This window comes from Pholis gunnellus (assembly GCF_910591455.1).
Source record: "Pholis gunnellus genome assembly, chromosome: 13".
Classification (NCBI taxonomy): Eukaryota; Metazoa; Chordata; class Actinopteri; order Perciformes; family Pholidae; genus Pholis; species Pholis gunnellus.
Genome location: NC_136540.1, coordinates 981015 through 1005311, shown reverse-complemented (window position 1 = coordinate 1005311; position 24297 = coordinate 981015). Strand labels below are relative to the sequence as shown.

Below are 24297 nucleotides of genomic sequence, written 5' to 3'. Positions count from 1 at the left end.
AACTTATTTCTAAGACGAAAATTAAAACATTTGACTCAACTTTTCACCATTATTGTGTGCGTATGAATAGAAACGACTCGCGTGAAATAAAAACACCAGAAGAAGAACATTTAATTCACTAAACCTTTATTTTTGTTTTGAAACCTAAATGACAAACTGTTAGCATCAAAGATCAATCACCGTTCACACAAACAAAGTTTCAGACTCTTTTATTGAAGACCAAAGAAAAACAAAAAGACTTCGATCCTCCGAAGCAACGATTCCTGAAGAGTAGGCGGAGCCTCCTGTCGTCCAATCAGAAGATGCTTACCTTTAAACGCAGCTACCCGCCATTTAACCCGATCGATCGATATTTACAGACAGGCGATTCAAATCACTGTTACACCAGAGATATACCAAAAAATACTTTAATTTATAAATTAAATCATTTACATCTCTTTGATCTCACAAAAAAGAAAAAAAAAAGGGAAACAAAACATTTCTTCTTTTTTCTTTTTAAATAAAGTTTCAATTCACAGAGAAACAGGAAGAGACCACAAATGGTCGCGCAGAATCCAAATACAAAAATGTATTGAAGTTTGTCGCTGAGGAGGAACTCGGCCTCCGAACGATAAAAACACCGAAGACGGTTACGCTTTACTTTGATCGTCTGTTAAAACCTCTTCCTTCACAGCAGGGAGCTCGCTCGCCTCAGACTCTACTTCCTGTTTGACTGAGGCGGCGGCGGCAGCAGCGGCGACAGCACAGGAAGTGACCTCCTCCTCCTCCTCTTCTTCTCTCTTAATAAAGGCGCTCAGCGGGTGGTCGGTCAGCACCTTGCTGGGCGACGGCGTGACGTCGAGATACGACGACGTCTGAGACAAAACAAACGGCAGCTGTTCAAACGTCTGACGGTTTAAATTAGAATCATCATCTTTTATGTGATTTATACCTCAGCTACTTACATTTTTATAATCTTCAAAACAGGCGGGATGGAAGTTCTGTGGAGAGAAAACATGAAGCGGTTTATTGATGGTCAGCTGTTCAGTGTTACTAAAATAAACTGGGAACCATTGAGACAACACTGAACTACAAGTTCCACTTAAACTACAAATAGTTTTCTACATATTACTAAACATGTTGAGACTTCAACTTCTTTGGACATTTTACTTCTTTGGGGGGAAATTGGGACAGTGTTTAACTAGACGGGACATTTTAAATAAATTATATTTCATTCTTTGTTTCAGGGAAACATTTGGATTTCTTTGCCTGATACTTGATGAACGTAGTTCCTCGTGTTTGTACCTTGTCGTCCACCCTGAGGGCGTCCTTCAGGAACCAGTCCTCCTCCTCCTCCACCCAGTACGTCTCAAACGGCTCCTGACAGATTTCACACAACTGCAGGAGGAAAACGCAAACCGAGTTATTTATTGACCCGCTCACATGTTCCATTATTGTAAATCATCGTTTCATCTTCAGCGATGTGAAACTAAACAGTCACAGAAAAGAGAAACTTCTACTTCCTGGAGTATTCTTGTTCTATAGCACATTGTGCTATAGAACAAGAATACTCTACTACAGGACTAGACCATCAGTTAGAGACGTAATCCAACAGCTCCCGTCTCACCTCTCCCACTTGGTCCTTGGTGGCCTTCACGCTCTGGAACTCCTTCTCCTTGGCGGCCTGCTGGCTCTTCTGGACCTCCTCCTCGTTCTCCTTCTCAAAGAAGTGACTCTTGGCTCGCTCCTCCAGGTCGGCGATCTCCTCGAACTCGACCCAGTCCTGATGGGGGGGGGGGGGGGGGGGGGGGGGGGACAGGAACACACGAGGGTTGAGTTTAAAGGTGAGGACTGAAGGCTGTCGTTAGTCTAACAGGTCGTGTGTTTCTCACCCGGAGGCCGTAGTACCAGCGGCGGTGCGTGATCCTCTTGCTGGCCACTTTGCCGGCGTGGTTCTGCCTGAAGTGCCAGTCCAGGTGGTCTGCGTACAGGTCGGTCTGAGCCGTGGTGAACCTCATGCTGCACAGGCAGCACTGGTTCCCCGAGTACAGCTTGGTCACCACGCTCTCCAAGCGCCTGAGAGAAGAGGGGGGGGCACGAAATAACACGGGAACAACGTGAGTCACAACACAAGCGGTGCTTTTATGAGCCTCAGAGTTACTTTGTTGTCCTCCGTATGAAACACACTTCACTGTTTAACGTGATTATTATACCAACGGTCAGAAGAGTTCTGCTGATTCATGAACTCACTGTTTCAATTCGTCGACGTTGAAGCTGGTGAGGTCGGGGATGTCGTCTTCCTCCTCTTCCTCCACCTCCTCTTCCTCCTCCTCCACCACCACCGGGGGCGGAGCTACCACAGGCGTGTTAGTGGGTTCTGGGGGTGAGAAAAAAAATTATAATTAAAAAATGTATATTTTAATAACAGCAGCTTGATTATTAAACCCCGGTACAGTTTCATGAGGCGGCGAGACGTTTCACCGCAACAGAAAAATGTCTCGGCTCACCGGCGCTGGCGGTCGGCGCGGCGTCGGGCTGCGAGGGCTTGATGATGCCGTTGGAGATGAGTTTGGACAGCAGGTCGTTGACGTCAACCTGACCGAAGTGGTTCTCTGGGGGGGCGACCTGTGGAGCTGCAGGGAGGCAAAGAGACCCGTCAGAAACATTTCACTTCTTCATTAACAACGAGAGGAACACTGAATGTCAGAACGTACTCTGCTGTCCGAAAGGCACCGGGTTCTGAGGCAGGAAGGACTGGTTGAGGTTCCCCAACATGTTCACCTAAAAACAACCAAAGAACAGGTTCATACACGACATGAAGACGCAGCTAAAAAAACACACGAAGAAGAAAACCACACGATGCTCCGTGAGGACTGTAAGCTAATAACGTGTTCACTACATGATGCTACTTCAGGAACATTTAAAATATGTTTATGGAGAACTCGACTCACCGGCTGCTGCATGCCGACGACAGCGGGGGCGGCGGGGTTGTAGAAGGGGGCGGGGCCTGGTTGATTGAAGGGCGGAGCCTGCTGCATGTTGAAGTTTCCCGCCTGCTGAGCCGGGAACGCCATCGGCCCCGCGGGGAACTGAGGGTTCATGGGCTCCGGGAACCGCTGGGGGTTCATGCTGAAGTTCTGGTGGGGGGGGATGGGGTTGTCGTAGATGGGCCTCATGGGGGGGGGCTGCAGGTTGTGTTGGGGAGCGAACCTCAGGGGCCCCTGCTGGCCGGGGGAGCACTCGTAGAGCGGGGGTCCACCCTGATGGGGGGGCGCGTTGGGTAAGTCAAACCGGGGTCCCGACTGAACGGGGCCCTCGAACCTCATCGGACCCATCTGGTTTGGAGCGCCGTCGAAGCGCCGCTGCTGCTGGAAGCCCATCGGTCCGGGAGCCATGTTGTTCTCGAAGCACCGCGGTGCATCGAACCGCTGCATAGGGCCCTCGAAGTGACCGTCAAACCTCCCGGGGCCCTGAGGGCGAGGTGGACCGTCGTACCGCCCCAAACCGTGAGACATGTGGGGTCCGTCGAACCTCTCCGGCATGTTGTGGTGAGGCGGGCCGTCGAACCTGCCGGGACCCTGGTGATGAGGCCCCTCGAACCGGGACGAGTCATCGTAGCGACCGGGGCCCCCGCCCTCGTACCACCCTGGAGGGTGCGGTCTAGCGGGGCCCATGTGTCCCGGCCCGTCGTACCGTGGCGGGGGGTGTCCTCCGTCGTGAGGAGGCGTGTGTCCTGGGGAGTCGCTGTGCTGCCGGACCGAAGACAGCGGCCCCACGCGGGGCGGCACCTTCAGGATGGATTTGGGGGGAGGGGTGGGGACGTCCAGATTGAGGGGCCCGTCGTCAGAGTGCTCGCTGTTTGGGCTCTCGAAGCGAGGGATCGGGCTCATCTCCGACGGGTCTTTCTGGTGAAGCGGCGAAAGGCGCTCGCGCTCGAACCTCGGGGCCGCAAGCGCCAGCGCCGCCGCCGCCTCGGGGCCGACCGGGCTCGGACAGTTCCTGAGGACCACGGTGCCCGAGGGCGGGGGCCCCTCTGGCCTCCGTGGATCGGGGAGCCTGGAGTCGGCGGGCGGGCCGTAGCCCCGCGGAGCGTCGTAGCCGCTCTTCTGCTCCTCGCGCTCGTCGAAACGCGGCCGCTCCGTCAGCGGAGAGTTCCACTCTCTCTCACCTGGAAACAGATCAGAACTCTCGTTTACTGAGCGTCAGTGAAGCGCACGTCATCTTTTAGGTGTTTTTACTTAAACTGTCCTGAACTCGGCTTCTCTATGTGCTGACTCCCATGACCTCCTGAGTGAACTAAACACCTGGACTAGATGTGTAAAATCTCTTTAGAAGAGTCTAACCCTGCTGAAGTGATCGAGACCCTGACACCACGCTGCTCCAGAACCTGACCTCTGACCTCTCTGTGGATAAAGACGACAGGGGACAGATAATATTTTTCACAGATCACTTTGCGACAGATCAAAGACTGGTGGCGGTGGATGTGTTGGCGGTGGACTCACTGGGCTCTCTGGGCTCGGCTCTCCTCCTGAAGCGAAGGCCCGGCAGAGACTTCAGAGTCGGGAACTCTTTCCCGTGGTTGTACTCCTCGATCAGCCGCGGCTCCTCCTGCTCTTTGCTCCTCCTCTCACCTGAAAGAGTCAAAAGAATGAATATTCGGAATCCTTTAGTATCATTAAGAGTTTCCATAAAGCCTCAGCTCACCTTGCCGGTCCCGTGGCGCCCGGCTGTATTTCGGGTGTCCGGCGCTTCGCCCGCTGCCGCCGGTCTTTGCGCCTGGCCCCTCCTCCTCGTCCTCCTCCGGACTCTCCTCGCCCTCCCACTCCTCCCCGGCGGCTCGGTGGGTGACCTGCGTCTTCCTCAGCTTGGACTTGTGCTCGTAGTACGACAGCTCCGCGGCGTCCATGTTGTCTCGGGGCCGCGGCGGCACGGAGGCGGAGGGAGGCGAGCTCAGCAGCTTCTTGGCGGGGAAGTCGCCGGCGACGACGACGGCGTCGACGTCCCAGCCGTCAGAGCGCTGCTGCTTCTCCTCCTGGTACTGGAAGAAGTGTTTGATCTGGTGGGCCACGTTCAGGAAGTCCTCCTGAGAGATCTCGCCGCTCTCCAGACGCTTACTGGCCTGCAGAGAGAAAGCGGCGAGCGTTAGAGGAGCGTTCAGTGAAACACCGGAACGGTGGAGTCTTTCAATTCAAGTTTTCCTCCGATGCTCAACATTTTGGGGAATTTTCCCTCCTTATGAAGACCTGAATGCTTTCTGTTTTTATGTTTCATATTTGTGACACAGCGACTAGTTTGGATCTTAAGAGGAGCCGATATGAAGCCGTTTGAAACTTAAAGACGAATGATTTTATTTTAAATGTTTATTGCGCTTTTGTTTGCTTGTTTTTATGGTTATTATGTAAAGTGTTGCCTTTAAGTATGAAATGTGATTTATTTATAATAAATCTGCCCTGAAGTTAAAACTATTTGCATGTTCTTAGTCTGATGTGAAGACATGTTTTACGGCTCGTCTCACACGATCAGAGCAGCTCCTACCCTCCGCAGCAGGTCCTTCTTGGAGGCCGAGTTGAGGACTTCGGGTATCTGCAGGTTGGCGTCCACGCTGAGGCGGTGCTTCGGGGTCCGGGGGGTGGTGGGCCGGGTCGGGGTCCCGTACTGTTTGTGTCTCTGGGGGCCCGGCTTCACGTGAGAGTCCTCAGGAAGCTTTGGACTGAAGAGGAAAACAAGACTTTTAGACAAACAGCTGGGAGCTTTTAGTTTAGACATTTAATCCAGTATGAAGTAGAAACGACCACTAAACGTGTGAGAGGTGAAGATTTGAATATTAAAAATCTAAATATGTGATCCAAACTGAAAGGATCAAGATCATCATTGTGTTTGAATGTGTTTACTTCCACACAAAGAGAATCCTCACATTGAAGAAGCTGCAACCAGCAAATGTTCTGAACGATTCACAGATGATCAAAAACGTGTAAAGAAGTATAAACTATAAGTATAGATTTGATATTTGATTTCCGTCGCCTGTGACACATTTCTTCGTAGACATTCAGATTTTTAGGTGAAACACTTAATGAGTTGATGACTCACTGTTTGTTCTCCTCCCAGCCGCTCCTCCAGCGGTGAGGAGCCTCCTTGGCCTCCTTGCCTCCTCCTCCGTCGTGGCTCCTCGGTGAGTGGGAGTCTCTGGACTCGGAGTGCCGGTCCTCCGCGGGCCTCTTGGACCTCCTGCTGTCCGGCTGGTTCTTCTTGGGCGCGGCGGGCCGGTCCCCTCGGCCCGGCTTGACGTGATCCGGTCCGACCCTCCTGGGTTTGCCGGGTTTGTGAGACGGCGACGGCGACATGGAGCTGCTCCGGACTGACCGCCTGTCCTTCCTCTTCGGGGAGGAGGAGGCGGCGCCGGCGGGCGAGCGGGACCTGGACCGCGAGCGGGTGCGTTTCCTGGCGTGCGTGCGTGCGTTGCCTCCGGCCTTGAACTCGATTTTCTCCGTGGACTCGACGCGGTCGTGTTTGCCCACCGAGCCGTTGACCAGCTTCCCCTTGTTGAACCTCTGGGGGTCGACTCCCCGAGGCGCCTCCTCTCGCTCCTTCTTGTCGGGGCAGCGCTTCTTCTCCTTCAGCTCCTCGTCTTTAGCCTCGCCGCTCTTGTCCTGCGGGCGTTTCTTCAGCCGGGGGTCTTTCTTGGTGCCGTCCGCCGACTTCTGGATCTCAGGCTCCACCTTGTTTTTACTCTGGAGGACTTTGACCATCGGAGACGGAGGTTTGGACTTCTGCTTCTCCTCCAACGCTTCTTTCTTCGGGGTTTTGACTTTGTCCGGCCGGGTGGGCTTCTCGGGCGTCAGCGCCGGACTTCCTGTCGCGGCGTGGCCGTCTTTCTTCCCAGCGGGCTGTTCTTTGGGATGGGGGGCGGACGGGGGGCCGATGCGGTTCAGCCGGGGGTCTCTGGTGGGCGGCTTGGCATCCGTCTGAGTCGGAGGAGGGATCCACGGTCGGACCGCGGGGGCGGTTTGGCCGGCGGTCTTCGCCGCTGCGTTCTGAGATGAAGCCGAGGTCGCTGTCGGGATCACAAACCCTCCGGCCTGAAGACAACAAACAGTCAGAGTTTGAGTAGTGAGAAAGTTATGTTTATGAACACATTGAGCAGCAATGAGTGAAGTGTGTGCAGAGTGAAGCATAAAGACAAAGAGCCAGAGAGGCGGTTTGAGACGACACAGAACCGTATCAATACTCCGGGTTTTACTCTTTCAGATTTCTTCTGATGCTAAATAACAAGTTTCTATTCCTGAAAACAACTCTCCGGTGAACCCTACCGGTTAGAAAACGAGCTGAACATGAAGTCTAACTACAGACGACTTTATGGACTCGTGGTTGTTCCTACCAGCTGAGCTTTGGTCTGCTCCAGCTCCAGCTCGATCTTCTTGTGCTGAAGCTCCAGAAGCTGCTTCTGTTTGGCCAGCAGCTGCTGTCGGATCAGCTGCTCCTGGGTCAGGCTGAACTGGCTGGCGGCAGTGACGGCGGCGACCGGGACCGGGACCGGCTGGGGAGCCGGTACCGGCGCTGCTGCTGGAGGCTGCGTCGGCTGAGTGGGAGCCGGCTGAGGAGACGGAGCATCTTCAGACTGAGACGGTCAAGAGGGATGAAGAGAGAAGACGAAGAATGACTTCAGACTTTAACTCATTCAACAAGAGACTAAACGTGGTTTTCCTTCAAACAGAGTTCAGAGTGAATCATTGTGAGATGAACGTTCGTCTGCTCGTGATCTGACATTTGGTTACAACCTAAAATGCATGAAGCATTAGAACTTAACTTAACCAATTAGAACTTACATTATTGATTCTAGAGCTGAAACGAGCAGATTTTATTACTCAACAAAACTAGATAAACATAGATTCATTTCACTGTTCTTAAATTAAAAGTATCAATAATGTTCTATAGATCAGCAGCACAGATGAAGATGAAGTCAGTGTCGTAGGACAGATGGTTGCTCCGTGTCTTTAAACATCTAAAATCAGCCAACAGGATGTACTTTATTGTGAAAGTCTGGCACGGATTGTCTGGATCGAGCGCAGCTGGATTTGACTTTCACGGATTAAACCGGGAACCGTGTGTTTGATCCCGGGGCCGGTAGCAGAAAAGATTTAACTTGGAGATAAGGGTACGGAGCTTCAACAAGTCCGACGTAACCAACCGGCGGTCGGCGCATACACACCTGCTTTAAGAACTTGGGGTTGACGTGGATGCTGGCGTTGACGGTGGGCGGCAGCGGCTTGATGGGCCACGCCGGGTCCACGGAGTTGACCCGCACGTCCAGCGCGTACAGCTTCTTCAGAGGAAACACGTCGTCCCACGTCGAGCGCAGCTTGAACAAACTCTTTCTGGTGTTTTCATCCACCTACGAACAGAGGACATGACTTGGTCCACAGCTAGCAACAGAATACATAGAAAAATACTGCAGCAGCATCACATCAAGGCATTTACAAGTGTAAGCAGCTCTACGTCCACTATGAGTAAAGAGGTGAAAAATAAGAGTTTTAGCACTTTACGGACAAGTTCAAAAGAATGATTAATAATGACCCCTCCCCCTTTTATTTATCGTTTATGGCGTTATGTATACAGGAGCAGAGTGCAGACCACAGAATAAAGCAAGCAACAACAAACAGGAGGGAAGTGGAGCGGCTAAGATTCATAGTGCTTAAAAGTTTAACAGCAGCAAAGAGAACTGTACCTTTTCAAAGACACATATAAATGAAGTGATTAGGTTTTTAGCAAACACTGCAAGGTACTCTCCTCCAACATTCTTCACTATGGAATCCACTAAGTACAAAACTGGAAGCTTCTCTGCAGATGGGGCCTGGAGCAATAGAGAACTCGACAAGTTTAGAACACAACAGGGGTTAAAAAACAACATTTCAGAACAAACGCTTCAGAATTACAAAGTGTCCCCCTCACCCACCCCCCCCCCGCGGTGTGAAAAACATGTAAAAAATGTGTGCACGGGACAAAAAGTAAAGAAAAAGTCTGCAAAGTGAGAAAAAAGATGTTTGAGAACTAAATAAAAATCAGCCCACGGTCGGGATTTATCTTCAGTCTGGAATCAAAATAAAAATCGAGGAAAAATACTCCGATAAAGTCTCTGTGATCTGAGATCGATCCAGAAGAAAAACATCATCTTCAACAGCAATCAGTCACTTTAGTTTCTGCAAAGACATCTCAGGAGGTTAGTGATCCTTCCCCAAAGTCAGGGGGGGAAAATAAACATGTCCATGGTGCATTGTGGGTTAAAAAAAACGGGTCACTGAGTCCAGTCCTCGGGAGCCATTTACCTCCAAAGAGGGTTTATTCCTTAAACCACTCTTTGTACTTTACCCAGACGACACATCGGAGAGTTTTAGTTTAACTTTTGATTCACTCACTCAAAGTTTTAACCCTCACAAGTGTTTTTCTCCCTTTCGGTTGTTAAAAAAACCTTTTAGAGGATCTGTTGGCTTTAGTTAAAACAAGCTGCATTTTAAACTCTGCACCCTGAAGCAGAAGATCCTAAACGCTGAAGCGTCGACAGTTAAACACAGTTTGTCGTGTCAGTAAATGGAAACCAGAGTCGTACCAATAAATTACACTGGGAAATAAAAAATGACAAAAAGCACATTTCACATTTTTTATTATAACAATTTTAACCATTCAATCACATTTCAGTAATTCAAGATTTCACTAGTGAATTAATGCAGAGAAACTGACTGAGATGAATTTACTACAGACGGTGAGGCCACGTCTGTATCATAATAGCTACCCGGTAATATTTATTAACAATAAGTTAGAGTGAAAAACATCAATGTGGTCCGGCCTCGATCAGCATAGTATTAATGTGACGGATGCTCAAAATACTTGTAGAAGCTGAGGATAAATCAACGCTGCAAAAGTCAAAATCCACCGTAAACTAAACCAGCTAAATATGTTTTCATAGACGAATTGAACACATTCACTTTCTGTCTAATAAGTCAAACTACAGTTTGTATTATCATCCAGAGTCCTGCAGTTATCATTTGATGACTCTGGAGTTAAAGCTGATCATTGTGATCAATCTATGACATTTATTGTTCAAATTAGCTTCAATAAAGTTTATTTTTGTTCTTAAAAAGGGGGCTGATCACAAACGTTTTGGTCGTCGCCATCTTGGTTTTTCTGAAACCAGAAGTGACACAACCGGGCAGACAGAAACCGTGGTAGAGACCTGTCAATCACTGTGTAGCCCCGCCCCTAAAGCATCCACTGCTTTATGGTCTGTTTGACTCTAAATGGACCATCATTTACTAAATGAACATCATGCTGTATTGAAGAAGACTTGAAACTAGAGATTGAGACCATAAACTCATGTTTACCATGTTTACTGAGGTAATAAATCAAGAGAGAAGTAGAGTCATTTTCTCATAGACTTCTATACAACCAGAGGAGTCGCCCCCTGGTGGACATTAGAGAGAATGCAGCTTTAACATGAATGCCTCCTGCTCATTGCTTGTGAAAGTTACATTTGGACCAGGCAGCCAACAACTTTTAGGAAGTAATGATTTAAATAAGGGCCAATCATGTGTTCGCACTGGGAAGTGGATTTACCTAAAAATAACTATCTGCTGAGAAACAGGCTTCTCTTTCCCCAAAGTATGAGATGGAGAGGTGAATCTGAAACAGTTTAGTTATATATTTAGATCTGTACATAGTGGCTCAGACTTTATATGTCTGTTTCTGTGTTACATGTGTTCACATAATTAGTCAATAAAAGCAGAACTCTTTAACTCCTGTACTCTGGACAACCCGTTTTTAAAGTCTGCCATGTTCTCTTCTTCTTCTATGGCTTAATAAAGTGGTATCTAAGGAACAGTAGAAATAATAATTGGCACCGCTTTGGCAACGACGTATTTAAATAGCTAGTTTACCAAATAAAACACGTCTTTTAATCACTTCACGTTGGTTTAAACTGACCTCCAAGTAATTAGTCAATTTCACACATTATTTTAAACAAAAATATAATCTAGACGTTTAAAATAACCTATTTTACGGTGGATTTTAACGACTTTCGATGAAGAGAAACGTTATCTAAGAATAATAAGTGTAAGTTGTTGTGTTTAAACTTGAATAAAACACACAAATAGAGTTATTAATAAAACGTAATGTATAGGTACGGTGACATGTCGCTATAGCTGCCATGTTTCTACGCTAAGCTAACAGCTAGCTTAACAACAACTTGAGGCCTTGTTGCTACACATACAATCCAGACGAAAAAACACCTGAAATTGAAAGTATTCTATATATTTTGTTGTTATAAAAACCTTGCTTATTTGCGCTTCAATAATAGCGACGATATCCTTGGCGAAGTTGAGGTTTTCCTCGGCCAGGATGGTCAGCATGTTGATGTGCGGCTTGCTGTTGAACGTCAGGTCCTCCAGCGACGACTGGTACTCTCGGCACGCGTCTTCTCGAGCTGCTTTGTCGGCCATCTTTGTTTGTGACCCGGGAAAACCTACAGCGGCTCTAGCGATACTAACGTCACCATTGATCAGCAGCAGGCAGTCCATGAACTCATGGAGGTAACTTGTTCTGCCTCTGACTCGGTGATAGATGTAAAAAATAAAATAAAAAACGCCGATTTTGTGGGTTGTTATTTCGAGCCGTCGCGTCTTTGTCGTTAGTAGTTCAGCCTCCGACGACAAGAAGATGGCGACTGTTAGCTGAAGGCCGCATACGTCACACGTTCACACTATCACCTGACGTGAGTTCACGTCTCTCATTGGCTTGTTTTTAGGGGCCGTGCGGAGACCGGGTTCTCCGTTCTCATTGGCTCGGTGAAATAACAGCCAAGACGAGTGAGCCAATCAAATCGAAGCCCATGTGAGTTTTTGATTACGTAAGTTTTTATTGGCCATAACACCATGAGGCTGAAGCATGGCTGATCACTCTGCTCTCTGGTAGTTTTAGGGGATAAATACAGCAATGTTATGTTTTTATGATAGAAAAAATAATTACTATATTAAAGTATATTAAAACAATTTAAACATATGCTATAAAAGGTCTATAATATGTATTTATGTGATGTAGTGGAAGTATAAAGTAAAATGAAGTGCTTTAAATGTGTACTAAGTTAAATCAGTTTATGTCCACACTAACATAAAAAGGACCTCAGAGTTATTTAGAAGACAAAGCTTTGCTAAATAAGTAATTGTTGGCTCTGACATTCACTATGAAGAGTTTATTAAAACATTATTACGTTGTGTAATTTGTTTAACTTCATTTTACAAATGCATAGAAATATTATTATTATATTATTATATAAGTATCACATCCTGAACATGTCTTACAAATAAATTAAAGTGTAAATGTCTGGCATATTTTTAATTTAGGCCTATATTTTAGTTGTTTTTTTTGTCTTGAATATAAAACAGATTTTTTTTTTAAATAAATCAAATATTTATAAAACATTGTCAAACTCAGAGATTTAAGGAAGTCAGAATCTATTGTAGGAGATGTTTGATTTAACGGAGGATTAGAGTAACTGGAGATGAACATCTGTTCTCAGAGTATTTATTTTTATTGCACTAATAAAGTACAACGTACCTGATATAAAAAGACTTGTTTTAAAAGCACTAAATAAGACTTTTTAAAAGCTTTGAGACTAAAAGGACAATAAATTGTTTCCAGATGTTACACTGACGTGTGATTTAGACAAGTGTGTGTGAACATTTAAATACCTTTTAAACAATCGTTATCAGTGGACTGAATGATCTGTTGAGTCAGCGTTAAAGCTGTGAGGCTCCAAACCAACTGTCTGATATTATTAGACGCAGAAATCAAACACCAGAGGAGAGATGTTGTTTCTCTAGAACTCTGAGGATACGACTCGGTTCAGACATTCATGCTCCTCTGAGGTTACACCACCTGACCTCCCCTCTGGTGCCACCGGCAGGTTCGAAGCTTCCTCCAAAAAACACACAAAGCGTTCTCAAAGAAGAAACGCTGAACGACTACAAACAACCCAACATGATCAAAAATGTTCATTTAAATTGGAGCTGCAACAAATAATCGACCAGTCGGGCAAAAAACAAAGTAATCTTTAAATTATTAAAGCAGAAACTCTGGTTCTCTGAATAAAACCAGACATTTAAAGTCGTTTTCTCTCATCTGACAGTTTATAAACAAACCAATCTGAAGTTTAACTGATTCATAAGTTCAACTATATATTTAGATCCTCAATATACTTTAGAACTGTCAACATATTTTCACTGAGAGGTGGTGAAAAAAAAGCATCACGTTACTTCTATTTATATTTTTGTGCAGCTATTACTCTTTTAATAATTTGTTTTATTTCAACTCCACCGAGAGAAGAATGAGAATAAAGATAATTATCGTTTGAATTGATTAACTGATGGGAATCAATTTATTGTCCATAGAATGACTCCTGGAGAATCATCACAGGCAAGTAAAACAAAACATTATTCAACATCTTAATAATGACCAGCTGTGATGTCAAGAATAATAAAAAAATGACACAAATGACACTGCAGGAAGTACAGCACAGTGTTCACGTCCACACAGACGTCCGTCGTCGGTTTCCTTTGTTGCGTTTCTTTCTCTCAGAGAGTCCGCTTCATCAGTTCTTTCTGCTTTCAGAGGAAACAAAGAGAAGTTTCCATCACTCGTCCTATGAATCAATAAAACTCAAACACGTTTTCTGAATGAAGTCTTGTACTGGATTTGATGGAGTGGAGGAACGCTCACGGATTACTGGGCCAGGGTTCGACTCTCAGAGGACACAAACATCTCCGCGGTGACGTAGGAATGATTTGATTGGGTTTCCCATGATGCTCTGCTACATCCCGACAAGAACACAACATTTCAACTCATGTTAAAAATCAATACAGATGTTTAATATATCAACAGGAGGGTGTTGGATTATGAGACAACGGGGCCCTGGAAGTCGTTTTCAGTCTCTCTGAAGTCGTTTTCAGTCTCTCTGAAGTCGTTTTCAGTTCCTCTGAAGTCGTTTTCAGTCTCTCTGAAGTCGTTTTTCGTCTCTCTGAAGTTGTTTTCAGTCTCTCTGAAGTCGTTTTCAGTCTCTCTGAAGTCGTTTTCCGTCTCTCTGAAGTCGTTTTCAGTCTCTTTTAGTGAACCAGAGCTCTCAGGTGCTGCTGTTGGTTCAAATGCTTCAACTAAACTTTAGTATTTATTTGTCTGACTTTTACTTTATAAGAAATCCTCCAACTTTGTATTTCTACACCACATGTAGGCAATAAAACAGATATACACATTACAGCGGTTTGTGTTTTGTTTATACATTTTCGACTGGATCTGGTTGCAGATGAAAAACCCACCATGAGGCCATCAACATTTTCTTGTCAGTTAAAAGTAGACAGTCTTGAGGGCCCCTGGAGCTGTGCCTGGTTGAACCCGTTAGTCCCTTCTGGGCCGCAGAGACAAACAAAAAGAAACCCAACACACTGGCCTCAGATCTGCGGTCAGATCTTTGAATTATTGTACTTGAAGAAAAGAGTGAAGTGAAGTTCAGAGGAGAAACACTCCGGCTGGTCCCCCCCCCCCTCCTCCTCCTCCTCCTCCTCATCTTCCTCCTCCTCATCTTCCTCGTCCTCAGTTTCAGGCGTCGGAGTCGTCGCTGCTGTCGCGGCTGATCTCGATCTGCAGTGACGGCAGGCTGTCCAGCCGGCTCTTCTTGATCGTGTGGGTCAGACGCTCCTGTTTCTGTTTGATCATGGCGCCCCACATCTCCTGCAGCGTGGAGTCGTCTTCTTCCTCCTCCTTCTTCTCTTCCTCCTCTCCATCGCCTCGTGTCTTGCTGCTGCTGCTGCCGACTCCGCTGACTCCGCCCTCTCCTCCGTCGCTCCTCCCCGAGGACGAGAAGAGACCCGACGGCCGGCTGCTCGATCTGCTCTCCTGACGACCGGAACCGCCGCCACCGTCGTCGTCTTCACCAGAACCGAGTCTGCTCCACAGAGCACCTGCAGGACACACACACACACACACACACACACACACACAAATAAATAAAATAAATAAAATACATAATACATAACACACACACACACACACGCGGGACGTTCTGTTTTTTTCTGTTTTATTCTCGGTTTGTGTTCCTACTTGTCTTCCTGTCTTTGGACGAGTTGGAGAAGACGGCTCTGTTGTCCTGACTGGCCACGCCCAGTCTGCGGTGCACGTCTCTGATTGGTTCTCTGGCGGGAGGCGTGTCTCTGGGGGAGACGGGGGAGGGGGAGCGCCGTCTGTCGGGGGAGTAGCGCCGCTTCCCCAACCGCTGACGTACGTCTGCAGACAGACAGACCGATGTGTTTCATGACTCGACAAAACAAATAAATCCCACAAATGTAAATAAATATATAATCTAATCAGCTGACCCGTCTTTCCACTGGGGGCCACCGGGGGGGGCTGTCTGTGCTGAGTGAGTCCTTTTCTTTTCTCCTCCAGCAGCTGCCGGACGTCGGTCACTTTGGGGGGCGAAGTGGACTTGGCTCTGGTCTGAGATCCAGACTCCCCGACCCGGTTCCTGCTCACAAGACCAAAGAGTTCCAACGGGAAAAAGGAAAATTACCTTTTCTGCAGATTTAAGGCAAAAACTTTTTTTACAAACAAGAGAATGAAATACTTGAAATACTAATACTTGTTTTTAGTGATCCTGGCCAAAATGTGAAAGTACGATGAGAAGCAGTAGGGCCGATTTGGTCTACAATTATTATTGTAATAATAATATATTATTTTTATAAAAGCTTATTTATGAAATGAAAGCTCTAAAACAGACGATCTTAATAAATAAACTGTCTTATTGTGAAGGGCGGCGGCTCTGACCGGATGCTCTTCAGGTGTCCGTCCAGCTCGTCGGCGTACATCGTCATCTTCTTGCTCTTCTTGGGCGACGGCGTGGAGATCATCTTCAGCTCCAGGTCGTAGTCCATCTCGTCCGACTCCGACCACGGAGACGGGGAGCGCTCGGCCCGGCCACGGAGCCCCGCCCCCCCCACCGGCCGGGAGCCCCCGGGGGCGGGGCCTCCGGGGGCCCGTTCGCCTCGCTCCTTCTCCGCCCGCTCTTTGTACTCCACCACCCGATCGTCCTCCTCCATGTCCTCGTCGCCGTCGTCCTCTTCCTCCTCCTCCTCCTTGATAGGCTCCTCAGGCAGGTTGACCAGGTCGGCTAGAGGAGGAGGAGGAGGAGGAGGAGGAGGAGGAGGAGGAGGAGGAGGAGGAGGAGGAGGAGGAGGAGGAGGAGGAGGAGGAGGAGGAGGAGGAGAAGAAGAAGAAGAAGAAGAAGAAGAAGAAGAAGAAGAAGAAGAAGAAGAAGAAGAAGAAGAAGAAGAAGAAGAAGAAGAAGAAGAAGAAGAAGAAGAAGAAGAAGAAGAAGAAGAAGAAGAAGAAGAAGAAGAAGATCTTCATCAACTAAAAGATCAAAGTCTTCACAGTCACATCAACAGCTGACAAGATTTAAATAATAACCAACATTATTATTAAGTTCTTGGACGACTGCTTGCGTTTCTAAACTTTGGCTTTTATCATATTAATCATAATTATTATATTTATCGTAAACGTTTCGATAGTTTTACTGAATGCAAATATAAACTTTGTTTACAAGAAATCTCCAGAGAGCAGCTTGTTTAAACGTTGCAATATAATCTTTATATTTTAGTTAAAAAATATATAACTTTTGTTTGTTTGTTTCTTTAAAGCTGCTCTGTGGAGATTTATTTTTTCCTCCCCATCAAAAAGTGTCGTACTTCCCGTTTTCCAAAGTTAGTCTAGTCTAGATGATGAACGGTTGTTACCAGAGTGTCGGTGAGTGTACGGCGGCGTGTGTCCCATGTTGTCTCCAATCAGAGGCTTCTTGGTCTTGATGACGTCTCTCTGGATCCTGCGGGTGTGAAACCTCTTCTTCCTGAAGACACGGACCAATTTAAGTTACTTTACTTAAATATACATCATGCTACACATCCTCAAAATAAAAACAGACATGTAACAAAGTGGTTTTATCGGAGAACAGGAAACAACCAAGCAACAACTAAACCTTTAAATAACCAGATGAGTTAGTCTCACCAGGAGTTGCTGAGGATCCCCTTCATGCCGCCATAGTTTGGGTTTCCGTACTTCATGTAGTATCTACTGCGACGAGCAGCGCCCAGCTCCTTCTTATCATCTGGAACAATAACACGAGGAACGTATCTTCATTATAACTTAAACCTGCTGTGGACCTGGTTTAACTGAGGGTTAACTTAAACCTGCTGTGGACCTGGTTTAACTGAGGGTTAACTTAAACCTGCTGTGGACCTGGTTTAACTGAGGGTTAACTTAAACCTGCTACAGACCTGGTTTAACTAAGGTTAACTTAAACCTGCTGTGGACCTGGTTTAACTGAGGGCTAACTTAAACCTGCTGTAGACCTGGTTTAACTAAGGTTAACTTAAACCTGCTGTGGACCTGGTTTAACTGAGGGTTAACTTAAACCTGCTACAGACCTGGTTTAACTGAGGGTTAACTTAAACCTGCTGTAGACCTGGTTTAACTGAGGGTTAACTTAAACCTGCTACAGCCCTGGTTTAACTAAGGTTAACTTCAACCTGCTACAGACCTGGTTTAACTAAGGTTAACTCAAACCTGTTGTAGACCTGGCTTAACTGAGGGTTAACTTAAACCTGCTACAGCCCTGGTTTAACTAAGGTTAACTTCAACCTGCTACAGACCTGGTTTAACTAAGGTTAACTCAAACCTGTTGTAGACCTGGCTTAACTGAGGGTTAACTTCAACCTGCTACAGACCTGGTTTAACTGAGGCTAAACTTAAACTCACCATGTGTGGCGAAACGCAGGAGGAGTTTGTTTCCTTTGAAGGGTTTGATGGCCGGTCGCAGGTCGTTCCTCAGCAGAGACTCTCTCTCTGCCAGCGACAGGTCCTCCACCTGAGACACAGACAGGTTCACGTCATCCATCACGTATTGGCAGTAATCAATAACCGGATCAGTTTGAGGTATTTGAGTAAACTCTACCTGAACAGCCTCCGGCTTGGTTTTCGGCTCGTCTGCGTCTTTCACCTCGATCTCCTCGCTGCTCTTCTTCACAGCTTCCTCTTCATCCTCCTCCACCTCGCCCTCTTCCTCCTCCTCATCATCATCTGACCCTTGAGCGCCACGACCTGCCAGGTAAAAAAATTAAAAATAAATTAAAAAAACACCATTTCAGTTCTCAGCACCTTTGAGAGTATTTATGTACAGACTGACCTCTGAGAGTCTGTTAAAGAGTATTTATGTACACAGACTGACCTCTGAGAGTCTGTTAAAGAGTATTTATGTACACAGACTGACCTCTGAGAGTCTGTTATAGAGTATTTATGTACACAGACTGACCTCTGAGAGTCTGTTAAAGAGTATTTATGTACACAGACTGACCTCTGAGAGTCTGTTATAGAGTATTTATGTACACAGACTGACCTCTGAGAGTCTGTTATAGAGTATCTATGCACAGACTGACCTCTGAGAGTCTGTTATAGAGTATTTATGTACACAGACTGACCTCTGAGAGTCTGTTATAGAGTATTTATGTACACAGACTGACCTCTGAGAGTCTGTTATAGAGTATCTATGCACAGACTGACCTCTGAGAGTCTGTTATAGAGTATCTATGTCACAGACTGACCTCTGAGAGTCTGTTAAAGAGTATCTATGTACACAGACTGACCTCTGAGAGTCTGTTAAAGAGTATTTATGTACACAGACTGACCTCTGAGAGTCTGTTATAGAGTATTTATGTACACAGACTGACCTCTGAGAGTCTGTTATAGAGTATCTATGACACAGACTGACCTCTGAGAGTCTGTTATAGAGTATCTATGTACACTGTTAAAGAGTATTTATGTACACAGACTGACCTCTGAGAGTCTGTTATAGAGTATTTATGTACACAGACTGACCTCTGAGAGTCTGTTATAGAGTATTTATGTACACAGACTGACCTCTGAGAGTCTGTTATAGAGTATTTATGTACACAGACTGACCTCTGAGAGTCTGTTATAGAGTATTTATGTACACAGACTGACCTCTGAGAGTCTGTTATAGAGTATTTATGTACACAGACTGACCTCTGAGAGTCTGTTATAGAGTATCTATGCACAGACTGACCTCTGAGAGTCTGTTATAGAGTATCTATGTACACAGACTGACCTCTGAGAGTCTGTTAAAGAGTATTTATGTACACAGACTGACCTCTGAGAGTCTGTTATAGAGTATTTATGTACACAGACTGACCTCTGAGAGTCTGTTATAGAGTATCTATGCACAGACTGACCTCTGAGAGTCTGTTATAGAGTATCTATGTACACAGACTGACCTTTGCTCTGTTCGGCCGGTTGGTCGGAGCTCTCCGTCTCCGTGGTAACCTCCTCCGGGTCGGTCATCCGGCTGCTGTTGACGAGAGCTCTGATGGACGTGTTGTCATCGAGCCAAACCACGTTACCTAGGAAACAATCAGACAGACAGGTCCTCACTGATCTCTGGAGTACTTTTACAGTCTGGTATTAGTACTTTTACTATAGTACAAGATCTGAATACTTCCCCCACCTCAAAGTAATTTTACAGAGTGGTATTAGTATTTTACTGTAGTAAACTAAATACTTCTTCCACCAGTGTGTGTGTGTCTGTGTGTGTGTGTGTGTGTCTGCGTGTGTGTGCGTGTTACACTCACAGGACATGTCATCGATCCACTCGATGTGTGATGGAGGATATTCTTTAAAATATCCGAAGATGTCCTGAGTGCTCATGTCGTCAACTCCCGTCACGTAGATGGCCTCCATACGCAGGTTGGGGATAGCTGAGCACCACAGAAGAAGAAGAAAGGTACAGGTCATGAGCACCACAGAAGAAGAACACATGTACAGTCAATAGAAGCAGGTAGCGTGAGCCACCTGTCTGTGGTCACGTGACCCGTGTCTCACCTTTCTTCATGGTGTCTTTATCCATGAACACGTTCCTCTGGTCGACCGTCTCTTCAGGACGGAAATGAAAACGTCTCGCTCGCTTCTCTTTCCTCTCGATCGCCTCCTGATGAAAACACAAAACACACTTTTAACTCTTAAACAATCGACAAAACTACACCGTTCATCACAGCCAGAAGCTGTAAAAACTGCCATCGTCGTCAGGTTTTCATCTCTCCGACGGTCCTTGAACACATCACGTGCGATGAACAAGCAGCCGAAACAAAGTTTAAATTTCTGATATTTCAACAACAATATTTTACTCTACATGTCTCGTTTAAAATCTCACCACAAATAAACCGTTAACTTTAATCAGATTCTGTTACAAAATACTTAATCTTCCTCGTCAGAAATCCCACTTATAATCAACCTTCAGTCCGAATCTTTCCAACACAAGTTTTATCTTCCTTGAGTTTGTCATTGATACAGTACATGTGTTTATCATTGAATAAGGAAGACCAAACACATCTAGAGGAAGTAACATACTCAAGTATGTGGATTATATTTTTGTATTATTTTGATTTACTTTCTGGTGAAGCATCAAAAACAAAATAACAAACTCCTTTGGTTTTTAGCTATTTTAATTTATGAGGAAATTCTGTGTGAGATGATAGATCTGATTGTTACCTGGAGGACTCAAGTCTCCACATCACACCTGGGTAAGGTTCATACTGGACCCTGATTGGCTACAAACTAGTTGTGATGTCATGAGTGTGCAGGCATGTCCAGGTGTTTACAACCAACCAACAGCAAGAACAGCTGGTTTCTGACTGGAAGGAGACTTTACTAAAATAGATTTTAATTAAGAAATGTTGGCATTTCTGCTGTTTTGTGTCCACAAAAATAAAATGTCCTCCAGAGCAGGTGGACCTGAATGTGATGAACCGTAATAAAAGACGCAAGTAAAACTTTAGTGTCCTACCTTTGAGTTTACATCAATCCCAGTGATGAACGCTCCGCCCTTGTTCTCATATCGCCGGCTCGTATCCTGCAAAAACAAAATCAAACATCACAGATGAAAGTTTAGTTTTCATCCTCACTTATCAGCCCTTCTGTTTCTGACTCAACCAAATATTAAACCTGGATGAATGTGAAAATAAAAGCAGCAAATAACCAATTTAAAGACCTCTGAGAAGAGTCGATTTAAACATGCGTTTCAGACTTTTAAGTCCTTTAAGCAGCAGAGACCCTGAAGCTACCTGACATATTGTTACACCTGCTTCTGTTCAAACAGCTGGTGTTTACATTATAATTTGAGCAAGTTAAACACTAGCTAACAAACACAGGTAACAGACACCTGCAGTAAAACCATCTACAGGTGATATACTGTCTGTTGTGAGACAGAGGAACTACCTCTAAAGTTATAAACACCTCTCATACTGGGGATTAAGACCAGGCCGAATTGATTAGTGATTGTGCCTGTATCAGATGCATTAAACATGTTTAATTATTTTTTTAAACATGCTTTGTTTTGCCCTTAAAACATTTAATTTCCACTTTACTTCCTGGAGGCACGAGGAGGCTGCCAGCAACAAGTGATTAAAACAACAAACAAGTGAACGGCTGCTGCTAAAAACGTTTAAATATTAAGGAGCTCGTGTGAACCGTTAGTTAACCCTTAACCCGTAACGGACACGGTGCTAGAAAGTAGTCCCCGGAGAGACAGAGACAGAGAGAACCGGGAGTTGGAAGTTCCCACACGCGGACACTTCACGCTTGTCCCACCGGCCGCGACACAAACTCCAGTCCCCGGTCTGACAGGGGCCTCGTCCCGGACACTCACCGGCAGCAGCTCCTTCAGGGACCGGTTAACGGAGACGTCCTCCAGCTCTCCCTCCTCCACCTCCATCGGTTCGGCCTCGCGGGCGTCTCGATCCGACTCGGAGGAGTCCGAATCCGATTCCGAGCGGTCCGAGCCGCCGCTGTCTGATTTCACCGCCACCATTAAGCTGCGCACTGCCGCCATGGTTTTAGCTCGTTAGCTAGCTAGCTGTTAGCTGTTAGCTGTTAGCTGCGAACAACGGCTGCTGCTGCGGTTTGTTTTCTTAACCCGGCAATGGTTCTGTCCTTCTGCTTCTTCTTCGGTGGTGTCAGGAGACGTTACACCGGAGCATCAGCGCCACCTGGCGACATGTTGTGTTAATAATAATATCTATAAGAAAATGTTCTACAAATCATAGTATGACTTATACACCTAAATAAAAATGTATACACAAAAAGGCTTACTTTTTTATTTTATTTAAATCTAATATTTTAAATATAATTATTATTTTACATTTCTTTTTACATGTCCCGCTGTGTGTCTCAGTAGTAGCAGCGGGGTGTTCACGAGGAACGAGGAGTTTTATGAACACAGTGATTACAGCTCATCATACAGTGAACTAGTACACACACACACACACTCATTCACTCACACACACACACACACACTGTGGTATTTAAGTTTATCAGCTAAACAATTTCAAGTGAAGTTCATGTTATTGTAGTGACGTTATTTATTGTTATTTTACTGACTTTAATAGGAGAGTAGTTTAACTTCAATGTATATATATATATATATATATATATATATATATATATATATATATATATATATATATATATATGAAATATTTTATTGAAGTTTGTTACCTTTAATTTTTCTCACTTTTTTTCCATTTTTGCAGTTTATTTTGAATATAAATATATATATTTGTATATATATATTTGATCATTTTATATCAGTCAGTATGTCCGTGACATACTGACTGATACGTAAAAAAAAAAAAACAAGACACGTAAAACATTTAAAGACGTCTCATTGGATGTTGAGAAACCTGTGAACCGCGTATTTTTATTTGTTTACTCTTTATAGAATAAATGATTTATTGATATATTGATGAATGTTTCAGTAATCTTCAGGTCTGATCTGTTGACTTCTTTAGATGTGAAAAAGTAGCTCCATGTTTACTTTATTACTTTATAATAAAATGTCATGAAGTGTGTTGGAAAACAATCTAATGACTAATTATTATGCGTTTAATGACTACGGACTGTTATCAATGTCCTGTTTAACGACTGTTACATTGGCCTCGACTGAATCTGAGGTTTAACAGTAAAAACGTGTTTATTGTGTTTGAAATAACCAGAAACAAGATGGACGAACTCGAAGGCAAAACTTATGAGAAATATTTTATTGAAGTTTGTTTCCTTTAATTTTCTCACTTTGTTTTGCAATTTATTTTGAATTCATCAGTGAAGTAACAAACAGGAAGCGTCTTCATCAGGAATAAGAAACAGTAACAAACACCACAGAAGAAGAAACAAACAGGAAGCTTCTTCATCAGGAATAAGAAACAATAACAAACACCACAGAAGAAGAAACAAACAGGAAGCATCTTCATCAGGAATAAGAAACAGTAACAAACACCACAGAAGAAGAAACAAACAGGAAGCCTCTTCATCAGGAATAAGAAACAATAACAAACACCACAGAAGAAGAAACAAACATCAAAGTGCAAAAGTCTCGTCCTGCAGAAACTTCAGAAATCATCATGATGCAGAACACAGAAACACATTTCATGCTTCCCTCTCAACCCCCCCCCCCTTCAAAATAAATGATTACTCTTATTTTGGTAAAATCTAAACACAGAAAAAAATAGATTTACTCCTGAAATCAGATTTTGTGCTTTCAGTGCAACCAAGACAATTAGAGTTGAGTCAGAGCTCCACATGTTCAACATTTAATATCCATATACAGCCACAGAGGGTTAGTTTTAGTGCAAAATATTCAGCAGTTTTCTGTCAAACGGAAGTGAGGTTCTTGTGACTTCATCTCCTTTTTTAAACTTTAAACGTTGTTTCAGGTTTGACTCTCGACAGACTTCTGGAACGAGTCTCGGTCGTGAAGAGACAAAGAAACGACATTTAGAATGTTTAGATTCACTGAAGACGAGCTGGAGGAAGTGTTGAAGTGATTATTGCTGCGCTTCATTTAAGACTTTTAACACATTTTAATACCATGAAACGTTTGATGATCATAAGAATAAAAGCACGACGGAGAAGCGGTGTGGACTCCTTGTTTATTTCAGGGTGATGTAAGAACAGAATGAACTTTCACCTCTTTATTCTCACTGTGCATCTTTCTGCAGAGCTCTTCAACAGTTTCTTTATATTTCATTATGTTAAACAATATGTTTCTATTCTTCATTTGGTTCTTGTCTGTGGAGAAACTGTTCTGATAAGCAGCAGATTCACCGATTAAAGTTAAAATGATAAATATTATTAAAGTTTTCGGCTTACAGCAGCCGAGACACAAGATTC

At 44.9% G+C, this 24297-nt stretch overlaps 2 protein-coding genes across 3 annotated transcripts; both read right to left on the bottom strand.

The window, feature by feature from the left end:
• Positions 1 to 183: 183 nt before the first annotated feature.
• On the bottom strand, positions 184 to 11677 carry pcf11 (PCF11 cleavage and polyadenylation factor subunit). 2 transcript variants are annotated; one of them, XM_079171108.1, is made up of 18 exons: positions 11298 to 11677; positions 8702 to 8827; positions 8186 to 8368; positions 7355 to 7594; positions 6067 to 7055; positions 5515 to 5689; positions 4684 to 5098; positions 4482 to 4610; positions 4323 to 4382; positions 2931 to 4147; positions 2694 to 2760; positions 2487 to 2612; positions 2230 to 2356; positions 1872 to 2055; positions 1607 to 1762; positions 1285 to 1377; positions 945 to 980; positions 184 to 854 (listed from the first exon to the last, which is right to left on the bottom strand). In XM_079171108.1, exons 1-18 carry the CDS (start codon positions 11541 to 11543, stop codon positions 630 to 632), a joined length of 4794 nt encoding a protein of 1597 aa, XP_079027234.1. In that variant the 5' UTR covers positions 11544 to 11677; the 3' UTR covers positions 184 to 629. The 2 variants fall into 2 exon arrangements, with proteins under 2 accessions (XP_079027234.1, XP_079027235.1); XM_079171109.1 differs by lacking the exon at positions 4323 to 4382.
• Positions 11678 to 12542: 865 nt separating this feature from the next.
• On the bottom strand, positions 12543 to 22042 carry ncbp3 (nuclear cap binding subunit 3). Its single transcript, XM_079171110.1, has 13 exons — positions 21779 to 22042; positions 20918 to 20983; positions 19957 to 20062; positions 19707 to 19832; positions 19353 to 19478; positions 18017 to 18162; positions 17821 to 17929; positions 17071 to 17170; positions 16803 to 16912; positions 15835 to 16177; positions 15387 to 15535; positions 15115 to 15297; positions 12543 to 14975 (listed from the first exon to the last, which is right to left on the bottom strand). The coding sequence occupies exons 1-13, from the start codon at positions 21959 to 21961 to the stop codon at positions 14614 to 14616; spliced, it is 2109 nt and encodes a 702-aa protein (XP_079027236.1). The 5' UTR covers positions 21962 to 22042; the 3' UTR covers positions 12543 to 14613.
• Positions 22043 to 24297: the final 2255 nt, after the last annotated feature.